Source organism: Hyperolius riggenbachi, chromosome 6 (genome assembly GCF_040937935.1).
Source record: "Hyperolius riggenbachi isolate aHypRig1 chromosome 6, aHypRig1.pri, whole genome shotgun sequence".
NCBI lineage: Eukaryota > Metazoa > Chordata > Amphibia > Anura > Hyperoliidae > Hyperolius > Hyperolius riggenbachi.
In genome coordinates this window covers 337,876,675-337,895,428 of record NC_090651.1, presented here as the reverse complement: position 1 = coordinate 337,895,428, position 18,754 = coordinate 337,876,675, and the positions used below count along the sequence as shown (strand labels likewise).

Below are 18,754 nucleotides of genomic sequence, written 5' to 3'. Positions count from 1 at the left end.
CACGTCATATCTCCGCCATTTGTCTGTGGGTTTAGCTTTGGGTAGGCAGGCAGGGTAGTTCGCTCTCCAGCCACGCTAGCCAGGGTCCCCCCCAGTCATTGTGTGTCGCTGCTGGGAACAGTAGTACACCGCTCGCTCAGCCACACTATATATAGCATTGTTTACAGCCACTGTGTACCTCGCTCAGCCACACTATATATAGCATTGTGTTTACTGCCACTCTGCGTACACGGCTCAGCCAGACTATATAGCATTGTGTGTACTGCCACTGTGTACCTCGCTCAGCCACGCTATATATAGCATTGTGTTTACTGCCACTCTGTGTACACGGCTCAGCCAGACTATATAGCATTGTGTGTACTACCACTGTGTACCTCGCTCAGCCACGCTATATATAGCATTGTGTTTACTGCCACTCTGTGTACACCGCTCAGCCAGACTATATAGCATTGTGTGTACTGCCACTCTGTGTACACGGCTCAGCCAGACTATATAGCATTGTGTGTACTGCCACTCTGTGTACACCGCTCAGCCAGACTATATAGCATTGTGTGTACTGCCACTCTGTGTACACGGCTCAGCCAGACTATATAGCATTGTGTGTACTGCCACTCTGTGTACACCGCTCAGCCAGACTATATAGCATTGTTTACTGCCACTCTGTGTACACGGCTCAGCCAGACTATATAGCATTGTTTACTGCCACTCTGTGTACACCGCTCAGCCAGACTATATAGCATTGTGTGTACTGCCACTCTGTGTACACTGCTCAGCCAGACTATATAGCATTGCGTACTCTGCCAGTCAGTGTGTATATTGCTGGGATCAGTAATACTCCACTCACCGCCAACCACTATATGAGCTCACCATGAGTTCCTCAGAGACCTCCGCTGTGAGCAGCACTCCCAACAACAGCAACAGCCAGCGCCCCACGCAAGCTATAACATCCAGCCCAGCAGCCAGTGGTCAGCAGCAGCCCTCCCCGAAGGAGAACGTTGTGTCCATCGGTCCGTCGCCAGAGCGATTAATGAGGGCTGCCATTGAGGAGATGATGGGGCCTGATGTGGAGGAGGAGGTCTGGCTCAGGCCAGCATCCCAAGTTAATGTTGAGGACGATGAGGGGTCTGTGTCTGGGGATGTTGGGGTGGCAGAGGTGGTGGGTGGGTCAGACTCAGTAGAAGAGTTGTATGATGAGGATGATGATCGGGACCATCTGTATGTGCCTCAGAGTCCGACCCCGGAAAACATGTTGTATCGTGCGTTTAGGTACTAAAATCTGCGTTCCCACTTCCCAGTACTGCCCGCAGTGCCCGGGTCCACGGATCCATATAATTTTTTGGACAACACTATCAAACTGTGGTACTATGAGTGAGTTGCCATGGTCCTTCTGTGCTGCCTGTCACACTCACCGTCTGTCTGCAGATGGATTGTTCAACACAGCTACGCCATCTGACATGTAGTCCTGGACCTTGACCATCTTCTCCAGGCGATTGGTGTTGGAGGACGTGGAACTGCCCGATTGCTGTTCTGTGGGCTGCTGCATGGGTGTCAGAAAATGTTCCCACTCCAAGGACACTGCCAATACCATTCCCTTTTCGGCACTAGCAGCAGCTTGTGTTCTTTGCTGCCCTCCTGGTCCTCCTGGGTTTGCTGAAGTCAGTCTGTCGGCGTACAACTGGCTAGAGAAGGAGGAGGATGTCAATCTCCTCTCTAAAGTCTCCATCCTCAAGGGCCTGCTGGAATTGTTCCATTTTTGACCTGTCTGACACTTTCTTCAATCAGTTTTTTAACATTGTGTTTGCATAAACTGGGTATAAACCCAGTAATTGGTGTTGTCCAGATTCCAGAATAATGAATAATAATGAATAGTGAATAATGCGCGGGCCGCGTTCAATGCAGTCTAGCATGAATTGAGCCATGTGTGCCAGAGAGTCCTGCCAGACTCCTCTGTCTTCATGTTCTTGTGAGCGTTGTGATTGTTGTGATGCACCATATTCGTCACCAGCATCACTTTCTTCCTCTTCTGCTGTCCATTCCCGCTAAATTGTGGAAGTCCAACGTGCACCGCTCTGTCCCTCGGCAGTGGGGGCATCCAATTCCTGCTCCAACTCCAGCTGTTTCTCGTCCTGTTCTTTGTCATAGCTGGGACCAGCTTTTCCTGAGGCAGGTTGCCTGATGTTGGTATCATCACGCTGATCTTTTTTCATCTTCAGAATCCCCCACTTGCATCATGCCAGCGGTTTCCATCTTCAACATTGATTTCTTCAGTAAACACAGCAGTGGTATTGTAATGCTGACTGTAGAGTTGTCACTGCTCAGTCACGCAACGTGGATTGCTCAAAATTTTGGAGGACTTGGCAGAGATCCAACATGGTGGCCCAATCAGATCCACAGAAGCTTGGTAGCTAGCTGCTGGAATGCGCCTCGGCACTGCGCAAAAGCGTGCTAGCATGTGCAGCGTAGAATTCCAGCGCGTAGGGAGGGACATCACCCAGCGAGCGATGGTGCGCTAGATTAAAGCGCTCCTGCATCTCTTGGTGAGTCCTTCAGAAGCGGTACTGGACTTTTAACAATTTTTTTTTTCCTTCAACAGAAGATCTGCCACGTTGGAGTGAGGAGGACGCCGCCGACCCCGACACCAAGCTGAACCCCGGCGAACTCCAAGCAGAGGATCTTCAGGAACCCTCAAGGCTTTGAGCAAGCTGAGGAGGATCAGCAGTCCCGACGAGACCTCTCCTCATATGCGACTGAGTGCAGTGGAGCTCCCCAGAACAACCTCTCAGTTGTCACTTTGTCACTGGTCACTTTGTCACTTTGTCATTTTGTCACTTGTCACTTTGTCACTTGTCACTTGTCACTTTGTCATTTTGTCACTTTGTCACTTGTCACTTTGTCACTTGTCACTTGTCACTTTGTCACTTGTCACTTTGTCATTTTGTCACTTTGTCATTTTGTCACTTTGTCACTTGTCACTTTGTCACTTGTCACTTTGTCATTTTGTCACTTTGTCACTTGTCACTTTGTCACTTGTCACTTGTCACTTTGTCACTTGTCACTTTGTCATTTTGTCACTTTGTCATTTTGTCACTTTGTCACTTGTCACTTTGTCACTTGTCACTTTGTCACTTGTCACTTTGTCATTTTGTCACTTTGTCATTTTGTCACTTGTCACTTTGTCACTTGTCACTTTGTCATTTTGTCACTTTGTCACTTGTCACTTTGTCACTTGTCACTTGTCACTTTGTCACTTGTCACTTTGTCATTTTGTCACTTTGTCACTTTGTCACTGGTCACTTTGTCACTTTTCACTTGGTCACTTGGTCACTTGTCCAGATGATCTCGGTACACCTCCTGCGATTCAAATTCCTGCACACATTGCTCTGGGATTTGGGTGTGATGAATGATGCATCTAACTGGCCACCGGAGGCAATTAAGGCCTTCAAAACATTGAAAGCAGCTTTCTGTTCCGCCCCCATTTTGCGTCATGTTGAGTTGTTGACGTCATGTTCATCCTCGGCCTCGCCTTGCATTTCAGTGCGAGGTGCATTTTCCACAGAAAAAGGTTGTGAATCCGGGCACAACATTTGTGGCTGTTCCATTGACCTTTCACAGGTAGAAGATTGTGGGGGTGGGAATAGCTCCTCCGAATAGCCCATTGTGTCCTGAAAACTACTCATTGCATTGCTTTGCGCACACATTTTTTTGTCCTCATGCAAGGCCTGAGTTGCACCTGAAAGCGTGGCCTTCTCCTCCTGCGCCTCCTCCTGTTCCATCACGTCTGCTGCTGCTGGGTTAGCGTTGACGCCCGGTCCCTGTTTATTGAACCTCTTATCTTTATTACATTTATGACTGCATGGCGGTAAAAAGCATGCTATCCGCACGCTTCTTGTTCTCATGCAAGGCCTGGGTTGTTGTGTCTCAAAAAGCATGGCCTTCTCCTCCTGCGCCTGCTCCTGTTCCATCACGTGTGCTGCTGCTGCTGGGTTAGCGTTACCGGTCCCTTTTCCTGGAACCTCTTCTCTGTATTACATTTATGACTGCATGGCGACAAAAAGCATGTTACCTGTGCAAAGAAACATGACATTTTCCACATTTAAAAGACAGTTTTTCCTTTGAAACTTTACAATCAATTTTCTCAAAAACTATAAGCTCTTTTTCAAATATTTTTTTTCCTCTTGAACCCACTCCCAAGGTGCACATACCCTGCTAATTTGGGGTATGTAGCATGTAAGGAAGCTTTACAAAGCACGAAAGTTCGGGTCCCCATTGACTTCCATTATGTTCGGAGTTCGGCGCGAACACCCGAACATCGCGGCGATGTTCGGCGAACGTTCGCGAACCCGAACATCTAGGTGTTCGCCCAACACTAATGGTCACCTGGTTTTTCATTTAAATTTGGTGGGGGCTAGCACCCACCAGGCCCCTACCCTAGACTCTCTCCAGGACCTATGCAGATGGCTAAAATTGCTTGTGGATCTGCCTTTTCAACCAGGGAGCAATCAAACTAGCTGAGGTCTCAGCAGAGATTCAAGCAGATAACAATAACCGGCAAAAACAGAGGCAGGAACACACTGTGGAGCTGCAGAGGATACAGCATGCAGGCAACATTTTTACAGGTTTAGCCATGCATAAGGACACATGATCTTTCTGTTTGTTTATGTGTGTAGATGTTTGTGCAAAGCTTGTGTATGTGATATTAGCTTGCCTAATTTCCACATTTGAGGAGCTGCAGGCCTGCCACAAGTTACATACCCAGAATGAGGAGCACACGCAGGTAGGTACACTGTGTTACTCACTATCTTGAGGAGGCGGCTACCTCGCATTCTCCTAGGCAGGGCACAGCAAACCTTCCTGATGCTAGCCCAGGAAGACGAGCAGCACACACCGCAGAGCTGGCAGTCCTGTATGTCTGCAAATGGCACTTGCTATGGGCGGGGCCCTTGGATACCACAGCTAGCAACGAGCTGAGCAGGCATATACTGTGCAGGGAAAATGGGGTGGGGCCGCCTACAGTGTCTTCTGTGCTTCCTGCACTAGCATGTCTGTCTGTCACTTACACATGCGCTGGATGCTTCCTGGAGCCACTCAGTGTTGAGAAGGCACACAGTACAATCGCGCCCTGCACCCAAATGGCACTCCAGGCCAGTGTCTATAAAGGACTAAAAAATTAAAAACACAGTGCTATAGACTTTAAATTTGATTTAGACAAATTATTTGCACAAATGCAGTGCATTCACAAGAGAGAGGAGGACTATTTTAGTTTTGGATAAGATAGTAAGAAGTTAGCATGTGTTTTAGCTTTGTATTGTTGTCCTATGTTTCCATTTTTGAGAATTCCAATTACTTCCTCTCCAAACAGGATGTGAGGAAACTTCTTCAAGAGTAGGGATAAGCGAGGGGTTATCATAAATTTTATCTTGCAGTGAATCTTTCTCACTTAACCAAAGCGTTAGGTGTATTTTACCAACCTAGAACGGTGATTGATACTGTGTGTATTGTGCATTGTGAAAAACTATTATAGATTTACATAGTGTTATATTCTGGGGGAAGTTCTGGTGTTTAGCTCATATTGGTAGAGGAGATCATAGCATTGAGGGTCACAATGTACCATCCACTGAGTCTTTTTAGGGTTAAAATAAAATAATATCAATGTATTTGTCAGTCAAACAATGTCCAAAAACAGCAACAAAAATACACCACACTGGGTATTCAGCAATCACACTGTATGCACAGCACTCTGCTTCTGTGCCAACCCTGACCTCGGGTTATCTTTGGGGTTACTGCATACCACCCCTGTTTACTCGCAATAGCCACACCGGCTCTTCAGTGACACCCTGCCATGGGCCTAATGGCAGTCCTGGACCACTCACCTTTTCCAGGCTTCTCCTAGATTACCAGTAGTGGAGTCCAACTCCCTCCAGCATTTCCGCAGCTTCCCTGCTGTAACAGGCCTGGCAGCCCTCTCTGCTGCACAGCCTTTCAGGAGCCTTCTTGCTCCGCACACAGCCCACTGCATTCTGAGAGCTGCAGTTACTTATAAATTGTGCAGGTGAGCCAATTAACCCCCTTCTGCCAGACTCAGGCCTGGACTTGGAGGAGTGGCATGTAAGGCCCACCCTTCTCCCAATACATGCCAGCCCTGGATCCCAAACGAAGGGTATCTAGAGACAAGGTAGGGGTGGTGGCAGGGAGCTCTCATACATACCTGTCTAGATGGCTTCCTTTTCCTCCACTGTGGTGGCAACGTATTACTGACATACCTTCTCGGTTCCGATCACATGATAGGTTGTGATTGGGATCCAGGAGACCATGTCAGCATTACAGAATGACCCGGTGGTGGAAGAGGGGTGATGGAAGAGACTCTTCCATCCCCCCTCTTCCACCACCGGGTGGCGCTGTAACGCTTACACGGTCTACTGCATCCTGATCTATCATGTGATCGGGACCCAGAAGACGTGTCGGAGATTCAGAGCAGCCAATGGAGGAAGATAAGAAGTCATACGGAACAGGTAAATATAACTAAGTTCTTACTGCCACACAGCTAAACAAGACATGCTGGCAGAGGCTGTCACTACACCAAGCAGCTTTCAATCAAAGCATTTCATATGAAGCTGCTATTGCGTTAAAGCATTTAGGTAGAACTGTGTGTGCAAATTGGTTAGGCACTTTAATGCTGCAGGGTCACAACGTCCCTTAAAGAAAAACAGAACTGACTTAAAGGAGTCATCAGGGTATAAATAGTAAACTGAGTGGTACTTACCGGGGGCTTCCTCCAGCCCCAAGCTCCCAGGACCTCCCTCGCCGCAGCTCTGCCTTCAGCCATTTGCCGGAGCTCCGACCCGGTCCCCGGCAATGATGTCAGAGCGACCTGGAGGTCGCTTTGTACTGCGCCTGCGCGATCGGCGCTGTCAATCACCGCCTCGTGGGCCGGAGCGGACCGCGCAGGCGCAGAACTACTGAGCCTGCTCGGGCCCACGTGGCGGTGATTGACAGCGCAGGTCGCTCTGACGTCATCGCCGGGGACCGGGTCGGAGCTCCGGTAAACGGCTGCGGGCAGAGCTGCGGCGAGGGAGGTCCTGGGAGCTTGGGACTGGAGGAAGCCCCCCGTAAGCACCGCTCAGTTTCCCATTTATGCCCTGATGACTCCTTTAAAGAGAAACCGTGACCAAGAATTGAACTTCATCCCAATCAGTAGCTGATACCCCCTTTTACATGAGAAATCTATTCCTTTTCACAAACGCATCATCGGGGGGTCTGTATGGCTGATATTGTGGTGAAACCCCTCCCACAAGAAACTCTGAGGACAATGGCCCTGGCAGTTTCCTGTCTGTGAACCTTGTTGCACTGTGGGAAATTTCCAACTGCCAAATAAGCAAGCAGCATCTACATCAACTTCCAGCAGTAAAAATGGCACCATGTGATAAATGTCAGAATGTAAATCAGGGATTTAAATTTAAATTTTTACAATGGGCAAACAGTGACTAAATCATTTATACATAATTATTGTAAACATGAAGCACTTTTTATTACATTATTTTCACTGGAGTTCCTCTTTAAACTAAAACATTTATACATACCTGGGGCTTCCTCCAGTCAGGAGCAGAGATTTCATTGGCAGGATTTTGTACTGTGTGTACCTTCCTGAGGAGGCATGGAGTGGCTGAGAGTGAGCAGTGTGTTTGTCACAGACTCACAGCCAGCCAGTGTGCTATCGTGTTGAGCTGCAGCATGTCATGTGAGAACATTAAATGAAGCAGAGTAAATTGTTGGGTGTTGTGCCATCATTCCAAATTGGGGGGTGGGGCGCATCCTCACAAGTTTGCGTCAGGCAGCAAAAACTCTAGAACCGGCCCTGCTCCAGCCCCATTCACATGGAACTCTCCCACGCTGCAGTCCTCAGCCTTCTCCTGCACCAGTACCGGGTCCTGTAACTTCAGCAGCTGCCGGAGAGCTATGTAGAGAGCGCACTTCTCTTGTGCAGACTGGCCCCAACTGGAAAAGGCTGAGGAGGGCGGCATAGGAGCGATCAGTGCGAATGGGGCCGGAGGAAGCCCCAGGTATGTGTAAAACATTTTGTTTAAGTCAGCTCTGGTACACTTTAGCTGTATTGTACTACCAGCATAAAGCCCAACTCTACACAGTTATAAGTATAACATTTAATCCCACTTTATCTTGTTGCTGTTTTGACCAAAAGTAGGATTTTTGTGTCATCATCAACGTGTTTTTGTTTTTTTCATTAGGCCATTCGCTCTCTTGTATGAAATGTTCAAATATAACAGCAGCCATGTGCACGGGCCCCAGTGTGACCTGTACTTCTGGCTTAGCATGTAGAGCCCTGTATGCGGAAGTTAGTGCAGGTAAGTTCTGCATTCACCCATTAAGAACCAAGCTTTTAAAACTTCGAAGACTGTACAACCAGAAAATGTCTCGTGTTTTTAGAGGCGGATTGTATGAATTGATAGCTCCATCTTAGTATTGCCTGCAGAATATCAAACAAATCTATATATACAGTAAGTATAAATCCTGAGACCCTCCAGCAAAACTGTGATTGGGCCTCACACTTTAACATTACGTTCCCCATCTACCCTTAGGGCCCCTCACAGCCTTGGGGCCCCTCTGCTGAGAATCATGCAACAAATAAAGTCATCTTGACTCCTACCCACACATAACAATGATGGCCACTACAACAACTAATCTGAAGGGTGGGCCGCTGTATCAGAGGACGGGTAAGCCGATGGAGCCCCAACAGATGTGGGCCTCTGTGGATTTAGGCCTAGTGCACACCGAGCGGTTTTGGTAGCGTTTTCAGAACCGCTTGCGGATGTGGAAACACGTGGGTAATGTATTTCAATGGGCTGGTGCACACCAGAGCGGTAGGCGTTTTGCAGAAACGCCTACTCCCAGGCTGCAGCATTTTTGGGATTTCGGAGGTGTTTCTGCCTCCAATGTTAAGTATAGGAAAAACGCAAAACGCTTGATGAAATGCCAGATCAGAGCGGTTTTCCAGGCGTTTTTGTTACAGTAGCTGTTCAGTAACAGCTTTACTGTAACAAAATCTGTAATCTGCTACACAAAAAAACGCTACACAAGACCACAAAACGCTAGCAAAATGCTTCATAATAAGAAGATAAAAACGCTTAAAAAACCGCTAGCGTTTTGCGGATCTGCTAGCGGTGTTTGGTGTGCACTAGGCCTTAGGGCCCTTTTCCACTAGAGCGATTGTGATTGCTGAATCGCAAAACCGCAAATCGCTAGTGATTTTTAAATCGCTAGAGTTGTTACTTTATCATAGAAATCACGAGAAGTATTTTCCACTATAGTGATTCGATTTGGAAATCGCTAATCGCAAATCGCAATCGCTTGCTGGAGCGATTTTTACAATGATAATGCAATGCAAATGAAAATCACAAATCGCAATCGCATAACAGAATTAATGAAAAATCGCAATCGCAATCGCTGGCGTTTGTGATTTGTGATTGCGATTGCTAGTGGAAAAGGACCCTTAGAGGCTATTGTCCACATTGTTTTGTTCTTGCATGTTTGTTTTTAGTGGACAGATTGTGTTATGTTTTGAGTATGTGTGTTAGTTTTTTTCCCTTATAGACATAAACAAGTATGCTAACAAGTAAAACAGAGTTTTGCCTTCTGTAAATCTGAACAAGCTTGTTAGTGGCAGCAGGATGTGTCTTAGAGGGTTAACTCATCTATGTCGCCGCCTCTCATTGCATGCTGCCCTCCATGTACTGGACATCCAGCTGTGAAGGCGGAAGTGTCATGAGGATGTTGAGCAATTTACAGTGCAGCGGTAAGAGATAGTGACCTACAGTGGCATAACAATAGGGGCTGCAGCCCCTGCACCCACAGGGGGGATTGGCAAGGCCGTTTTGGGTGGCAGGAGGGGTCACAGCATGAGGGAAGAGCATGGCCACACATCGGCAGGGAGGGAGGACACTCCCCCCTCCCGCTCCCTCACCTCGGGCTCTCCCCTCAGCGCTACGCCTCCAGTTCAATCAGTGGCAGCAGGTGGCAGGCAGGAACCCATACCTAGCCACTAACAGGCCAGTACAGTTTCACAGAAGGCAAAACTCAGTTTGACTCAAGTCCCATGGTACCCAATCTGATAGATTTGTTATAAATATATGTATATTTTTATCTCATTGTTAAGGGGCCCATACACTTAACGATTTTCCCACCGATATACAGCAGATTTGATCACTGTGATCGAATCTGCTGTGAAATCGTTGCACAAACGCTGACCGAACAATCGATTTCCCTCCGAAAACGATTGTTCCCGTCGATCGGTCCAAGCAGAAAATTTCCGTCAATCGCCAGCGGGTCGCGAGCGCGTCCCTTGCAGCGTTTGATTCGGAGCGGCCGATGTAGCTATACATTACCTGAGGCTGAGTGTATATATCATCACACTCAATACATGTATGTGTGTTTTACTACATCTTCATAGATGATTTACATCTTGATGGGTTCAGTGGAATCTATTCTGAATTTTATGAAAAGAAAAACATCCTCCTGAAGCCATTAGTTGTATAACTATGAAAGTTTAAAGTCTACCAAAGTGTATTGCCCTCTAAAGTATGATTGGCTATAAATCTTTATAGGGTGGCAGCAAGTCTAAATGCTAGAAGTGGGAGGGCGTATCTGAGGAATGGGACTTCACACAGACTTAATAAAGGTATGACGCTTCAGAGGAGGACATATACATACCTTTGTTTTAAAAAAAGAGACATTGAGGCCAATCCATGGCTGTATAGCAGGGCCGGATTTACCATAAGGTACCGTAGGTACCTACAGGTGCCTGATGAAGGAAAGGTGGCTCCCTCCCCTCGCTGAGCGCCTCCCTCACTCCCTATGCAGCGTTCTGATGAGAGTGTAAATGAGGGGTTACTCACCCTGCTTTCGACAATCCACTGACGAGATATTCATTCCATCAGGGTCACCTCTAACTACAGCATACTGGGGGTTCATATAGTCCAGTGTTTCTCAAACCTGTCCTTGTGACTCCCCAAACAATGTTTTTCAGGCAAGTTCACCTATAGACCAATGGGGTAATCAGTGACTCAGCTAAGTGGATTCCATGTAGCTGAGACACTAATTACCCCACCTGTGCATAGGTGAGGCTGCCTGCATAACATGCACCATTGTGGAGTCAGGAAGAAATGTTCGAGAAACACTAATCTAGTCTGTAGACCACAGATTCCTTTAGAAGTCTTGTGACTTGTGTGGACTAAGGGGCCTAGAAACTAATATCCAGGTCTTTGGTCCCCCAATGGACTTGGGCCAAGCAAGTGTGCTTTATATACCTGCATTAACCTCCTCCACTCATACCACCAAATGGGTGAAATTCTTTTCTATGTTCACCACAAAACCATATCCATGGACTACAGCTGGAGGGAGACCTCTCCAGCTAGGTCAGAGCAATAAAGATAATAATAACTCTGCATCATATCAGTCAAATACAAAATACAGGCCAAGTTCTAGCCACTCCTTTTTAAAGGCTCGGGATGGGTAAGAGGAACAGTATATGGACCGCTAACTTCACTGCATTCTCCCTCTACCTGGGAATCAAGGTTGCTGCTTTGCTTAGGCCTTACACATCTGGACTGAACTTTTATATATCTCCACAGATGCACTAAAAATTCGCACAAATAAAAAACCTGCACATGACAGAAAACTCGCCCTTTCAGGGCCCGTTTCCACTATAGCGTTGCGGAATCGCCGGCGAATCACCGCAGGCAAATCGCATGCGGGTGCGATTACGCATGCGTTTTTTGCCGCGATTTCGCATAGGTTAGGGTGATGCGATTTTAACCATGTCACTGCCTGTGTGAATTAACATGGGTACCTATGCGAAATCGCATGCAAATTCGCGGCAAAAAACGCATGGGGAAAACGCATGCGATTTCCCTATTAAATACATTGCGTGCGATTCGCCTGCATTCCACACGCAGGCGAATTCTGAGGGCCCTACCATGCAGATTTTTTCTGCACAGAAAAACGTTCAGGAAAACGGACAAGTGGAAACAGTTCCATCCACTTGTACTGGCTATGCGAATTCGCATGCGGGCAACGCATGCAAATTCGTGATAGTGGAAACGGGCCCTCACACACAGCCATGTGCACACCCAGTCTAAATGTTCTGCTGAGTGCTCTCTAATGAATTCATTTTTCATCGTACCTAAAAATAATAATAATAATAATAATAACTTTTTAGAAATTGTAAAAGTACGATAAAGATAGTATCAAACTGATTTTGAGTAATTTCTTGTTTAGTGGGAGCTTTAAAAGTATTTTTATTGATAAGGTTTGAAAATAACTCTTTGGAGATAAAACAGCACAAAAGTGAATCGGGTATATGGCCTAATATGCCCTCAGTCAACTACTGATTAACAACTATATGCATACTTGATTCTGTTTTATTAAACTTTCTAAATATCAATGACAAAAAATGACAAAAAAGAGAGATGATGCAGAGAAATACCTATGGACACTCTAGTCAATGTTATTTTCCTTTTTTTCTTTTTTTCCATCTGCAATGATTCTCTACATATACTTTAGGTTTGTTTTAAACAACGCATTGCAAACTTTTTTGACATAACAGAAAGTGTTTACTCTTAGATGGTTCAAGTGGAACAATTTCCACACATTTTGTTGGCATGTCGTGTGCGTCCGAGAGCCAGTGTAATGTACAGGGAAGTATTGGCATTGTCGGAGGGAAGATAAAGCTGGCGACATCATGCTGCACCACCGACAACTGCAACGTGACTTTGCCTTCCTGTAAGTGCCTTTCTTTGCCTTTTTTCTTCTGAATTATAAATTGCTGTAAGTTTTAACATAAAATTAGCAAATCAGAGAGGGTCGGATGTACCAAAAGGCACAGCAGGCACATGTCCCACTATAGGTAGCAAATATAGTTGCCCCCAGTATAGGTTGTATAATTGTCCCAGTATAGGTAGTTAGTATAGTCTCCCCCAGTATATGTAGCCAAAATAGTTAGCCAGTATTGTTGCCCCCAGTGTAGGTTAAACAGTACGGGCTGCTAGTATAGTTGCCCCCAGTATAGGTAGTAGAATTTCCCCAGTATAGGTAGCTAGTATACTTGCCCCCAGTATAGATACTATAGTTGCCCCAGTATAGGTAGCTAGTATATTAGCCCCTGGTATATGTAGCCAATATTGTTGCCCCCTGTATAGGTAGAAGTATAGTTGTGCCAGTATAAGTAGCAAGTATAGTTGCCCCCAGTATAGGTAGTATAATTTGCCCAGTATACTGTAGGTAGTTAGTATAGTTGCCCCCAGTATAGGTAGCTAGTATAGTTGCCCCCAGTGGTGCTCAGCAGAGCTCGAATATTCGAGTAGCTCGAATATTCGAGCTCTTTTTCAGCTATTCGAGCTCGGTATTCGAGCTCCGAATAGCTGGAGCTATTCGAATGGGCTATCCGAGTACACTCGAATAGCCCATTCACTATTCGAGCTATTCGAGCAACCCGGCGCTATTCGAGCTCGGTACCGAGCTCGAATAGCGTCATAGCCCAGATTGATGTCCTTAGAGCCAATCAGAGGGCTCCCAGGCCCTCTGACGGCAGCCAATCACAGAGGGGGACCCTGGCCAGCCCCTACCCTATAAATAGCGGCCGCCATGTTCCGTTTCTCCATGCTTGCCTGAGACTTGTACAGAGAGAGATTTGCTCCTTTGTGCTTTGGCTTAGCAAGTGCTCTATTGTGATCATTTACCTAGCGTTTTTGCTCACCTACACCTGCCATATACACCTATATTGTTGTTAGTTAGATAGACATTGTATTTTAGTTAGTAGCTTGTGTGTTACATTAGAGACAGGCAGCTGCTGCAAGCTTACAGGTTTAGGCCTCAGGGGGGCCTTGCCTCTGTGGGCAGCTGTCCTCTGTTTATTTCTCTCATCTATACCAGTATTTCTGCTGTCCTTTACTAATAGTATTGTAGTTATACTGTACTAGGAGTAGGACACTCACTGACTGTCACTGTTTATAGGCTACTAGCTAGCTCCTGCGTGTGTGCACTCACTGTTTGTCTGTATGTACACACACTCTATTTCCTTCTGATTACTGATAGATTATTGTTAGTTAGTTGTACTTACTTACTACTTACTCTTACTGTACCCGTAGGGACACTCACTGTCACTGTTCATATAGGCTACTAGCTCCTGCGTGTGCGCACTGCACTCACTGTCTGAGTGTACACACACAACACACACTCTATTTCCTTCTGATCGCTGATTGATTATCGTAATTAGTTAGTTGTACTTACTGTTACTACTTACTCTTACTGTACTAGGAGTCTAGGACACTCAGTCACTGTCCATAGGCTACTAGCTCCTGCGTGCGTGCACTCACTGTCTGAGTGTACACACACCCACACTCCATTTCCTTCTGATCGCTGATTGATTATCGTAATTAGTTAGTTCTACTTACTGTTACTACTTACTCTTACTGTACTAGGAGTCTAGGACACTCAGTCACTGTGTTCATAGGCTACTAGCTCCTGCGTGCGTGCACTCACTGTCTGAGTGTACACACACCCACACTCCATTTCCTTCTGATCGCTGATTGATTATCGTAATTAGTTAGTTGTACTTACTCTTACTACTTACTCTTACTGTACTAGGAGTCTAGGACACTCAGTCACTGTCCATAGGCTACTAGCTCCTGCGTGCGTGCACTCACTGTCTGAGTGTACACACACCCACACTCCATTTCCTTCTGATCGCTGATTGATTATCGTAATTAGTTAGTTCTACTTACTGTTACTACTTACTCTTACTGTACTAGGAGTCTAGGACACTCAGTCACTGTGTTCATAGGCTACTAGCTCCTGCGTGCGTGCACTCACTGTCTGAGTGTACACACACCCACACTCCATTTCCTTCTGATCGCTGATTGATTATCGTAATTAGTTAGTTCTACTTACTGTTACTACTTACTCTTACTGTACTAGGAGTCTAGGACACTCAGTCACTGTGTTCATAGGCTACTAGCTCCTGCGTGCGTGCACTCACTGTCTGAGTGTACACACACCCACACTCCATTTCCTTCTGATCGCTGATTGATTATCGTAATTAGTTAGTTCTACTTACTGTTACTACTTACTCTTACTGTACTAGGAGTCTAGGACACTCAGTCACTGTGTTCATAGGCTACTAGCTCCTGCGTGCGTGCACTCACTGTCTGAGTGTACACACACCCACACTCCATTTCCTTCTGATCGCTGATTGATTATCGTAATTAGTTAGTTGTACTTACTGTTACTACTTACTCTTACTGTACTAGGAGTCTAGGACACTCAGTCACTGTCCATAGGCTACTAGCTCCTGCGTGCGGTCACTCACTGTCTGAGTGTACACACACCACCCACACTCTATTTCCTTCTGATCGCTGATTGATTATTGTAATTAGTTAGTTCTACTTACTGTTACTACTTACTCTTACTGTACTAGGAGTCTAGGACACTCAGTCACTGTGTTCATAGGCTTCTAGCTCCTGCGTGCGTGCACTCACTGTCTGAGTGTACACACACCCACACTCCATTTCCTTCTGATCGCTGATTGATTATTGTAATTAGTTAGTTCTACTTACTGTTACTACTTACTCTTACTGTACTAGGAGTCTAGGACACTCAGTCACTGTCCATAGGCTACTAGCTCCTGCGTGCGGTCACTCACTGTCTGAGTGTACACACACCACCCACACTCTATTTCCTTCTGATCGCTGATTGATTATTGTAATTAGTTAGCTCTACTTACTGTTACTACTTACTCTTACTGTACTAGGAGTCTAGGACACTCAGTCACTGTGTTCATAGGCTTCTAGCTCCTGCGTGCGTGCACTCACTGTCTGAGTGTACACACACCACCCACACTCTATTTCCTTCTGATCGCTGATTGATTATTGTAATTAGTTAGTTCTACTTACTGTTACTACTTACTCTTACTGTACTAGGAGTCTAGGACACTCAGTCACTGTGTTCATAGGCTTCTAGCTCCTGCGTGCGTGCACTCACTGTCTGAGTGTACACACACCCACACTCCATTTCCTTCTGATCGCTGATTGATTATTGTAATTAGTTAGTTCTACTTACTGTTACTACTTACTCTTACTGTACTAGGAGTCTAGGACACTCAGTCACTGTGTTCATAGGCTACTAGCTCCTGCGTGCGTGCACTCACTGTCTGAGTGTACACACACCCACACTCCATTTCCTTCTGATCGCTGATTGATTATTGTAATTAGTTAGTTCTACTTACTGTTACTACTTACTCTTACTGTACTAGGAGTCTAGGACACTCAGTCACTGTGTTCATAGGCTACTAGCTCCTGCGTGCGTGCACTCACTGTCTGAGTGTACACACACTAAATTTACTTGTGATTACTACTGATTATTGTAACTGCTAGTTGTACTTCCTGACTGTTACTACTTACTTACTGTACTAGGGGACACTCACTCAGTCACCTCACCAACCAACCCACTCCATTAAAGTACCCCACTTTTCACCCGCCCTTTTAAAAAACTTTTGTCTATACGCCCAAAACATTGAAGATGTCTGGAAGTGGCAGCCAGCGCGGTTTGGGCAAGGGGAAGGGCAGCAAGGGAATCAGGAGGAGAGGGAGCAGCATTGTGGCAAGCCGCGGCCGCGGGCGCGCCACCATGCACAGTTCCGCAGCAGCAGCAGCAGCGTCAGTGGCTAACATTCCTCCCATAGCCACTGGCCGTGGACGCCTTGGGCGCCGCCCAGCAGGAGCATCTGCAACTCACGCTGCAGAGACACAGCAGCAGCAGCGTGTAGCACCTGCTCCCATTTTCCTCCAGCCGGGTCGGAAACGTCCCATTGAGGAAAAGCATGCAGACACTGTGGTGCAACTCATGACGGAGGATGAGCAGCCCGCCATCAGCTCTGCATCTGAGGCCTCCACCCTCACCACCACCACCACCACCACCCCTGTTCGCAGCAGCCGCCCAGCAGGGTCTGGGGAGGAGGCCAGTTCACCGTCACTCGCCGACCTGTCATTCAGCAGTCTTTTGACCCCAGGCATCATGAGTAAATTGTCTGCTGTTGTTGGCGATCTTGAGGAGGAGATGCTGATGGGCACTTTGGGGGATGAGGGATTGGACAGCAAGACTGTGGCGACAGTCAAGCAGCCCATCCATGCATCAGGAGAGGAGTTTGGGGGGTCCTCATCCCAGCAGGACATGTTTCAGGAGGGGGAGGATGTTGATGACCCGGTGACAGACAGAGACTGGGTGCCACCACCTCCAGGGGATGTCGTCCTCAGCAGCTCTGAGGAGGAGGAGGAGGATGCTCTTGTGGGCCTTGCAAGGAGGCGCATCATTGCAAGCATTGGCAGCAGCAGTAGGCAGGTCCCACAGCCTGCTGGTGTCTCAGGCTCAGCAGCAGCAGCAGCAGCATCTGCCAGTACCACCACCAGCCGCACCCAAGCCCCCCAAGCCCCACCCCCAACCACCACAGGGAGACAGGCAGCAGCGCTTCCATGTCGTAGGGGGATGTTTCTGTCTCCAATCTGGCGCTTTTTCACCATGCCCACAGTGTACAGCAAGTACGCCACTTGCAACCACTGTCAGCGGAAGTTGAGCAGAGGTGCAGACCCCTTAAAGTTCTGCACCAGCTCGCTCATCAACCACCTTGCTGCGAAACATTTCCACCAGCATCAGGAGTTCCAGAGGCTGAAGGCATCTGGTGCTGGCAGTGGCACCACACCCATCACTGCACAGCCTTCAGCAGCAGCAGCAACAGCAGCCACCCGCCCTCCTGCTCCTCCAGCAGCACCAGCAGGAGTGCGGAAACGCACTGCTCCTCCCCCCTCTGCAACTCCTGCCGCCGACACTGAGGCCTGTTCTGGCAGCCAGTCCTCAGTGGCCTCCTCCGCTGTGTCTGCTGATTCCCGTGCCAGCAAAAGGCCACGCCAGAGCCTTTTGAGCGAGTCCTTCCAGGGGGTGGTTAGGGCTCTGCCTCCCAGCAGCCGTCGCGTGCGGCAGCTGAACGGCTTGCTGGCACGGGCCATGTGCTCCCAACTCCTGCCGTACACGCTCGTGCAGGAGGGGAGCGACATTCGTGCGCTGCTTGCTTGCGCAGCCCCAGACTGGCAGCTCCCCAGCAGACACTTTTTCTCCCGCAAGGCCATTCCTGCACTGCACCGCTTTGTGATGGCCAATGTGGAGCGAGGGCTGGAGCACGCGGTTGGTGAAAGGGTCCACGTCACCATGGACTCCTGGAGCAGCCGCTTCGGGACAGGCCGCTACCTGTCCTTCACTGTCCACTGGGTCAGCTTGGTGGAAGGGGGTGAGGATGGGAGAGCAGCAGCGGGCACAGCAGCAGCAGCAACACAGTGGGTGGTGCCACCTCGCAGGGTCAGGGGAACTGCAGCAGGTTCCTCCGATCCTCTGCCATCCTCCGGCACACCTGGCCAAACCCCCCGCCTCAGCAGCAGCGTGAAGGCCCGCCACTGCCAAGCGCTGCTGCACTTGGTCAGCCTTGGGAAGACCAAGCTGACGGCAACCCATGTGTTGGCCAAACTCCAGGAGCAGGAGAGGATTTGGCTGACCCCCAGAGGCCTCAGAGTCGGAGAGGTGGTGGCCGACAATGGGGCCAATCTGGTTGCCGCAATAGACAGGGGAAACCTGACCCACATCCCCTGTCTTGCCCACGTGCTGAACCTGGTGGTGCAGAAGTTCCTGCGCACCTACCAGGGGATGG

At 47.9% G+C, this 18,754-nt stretch overlaps 1 protein-coding gene across 1 annotated transcript in view; it reads left to right on the top strand.

Annotated features, from left to right (window-relative positions):
• Positions 1–18,754, top strand: part of LOC137522950 (phospholipase A2 inhibitor and Ly6/PLAUR domain-containing protein-like) — a 71,688-nt gene that overhangs the window by 33,156 nt on the left and 19,778 nt on the right. The window contains exons 2-3 of the mRNA XM_068243108.1: positions 8,241–8,357; positions 12,631–12,789. Coding sequence (XP_068099209.1) covers positions 8,241–8,357; positions 12,631–12,789 — 276 coding nt within the window. The remainder of the gene's footprint in view (positions 1–8,240; positions 8,358–12,630; positions 12,790–18,754) is intronic.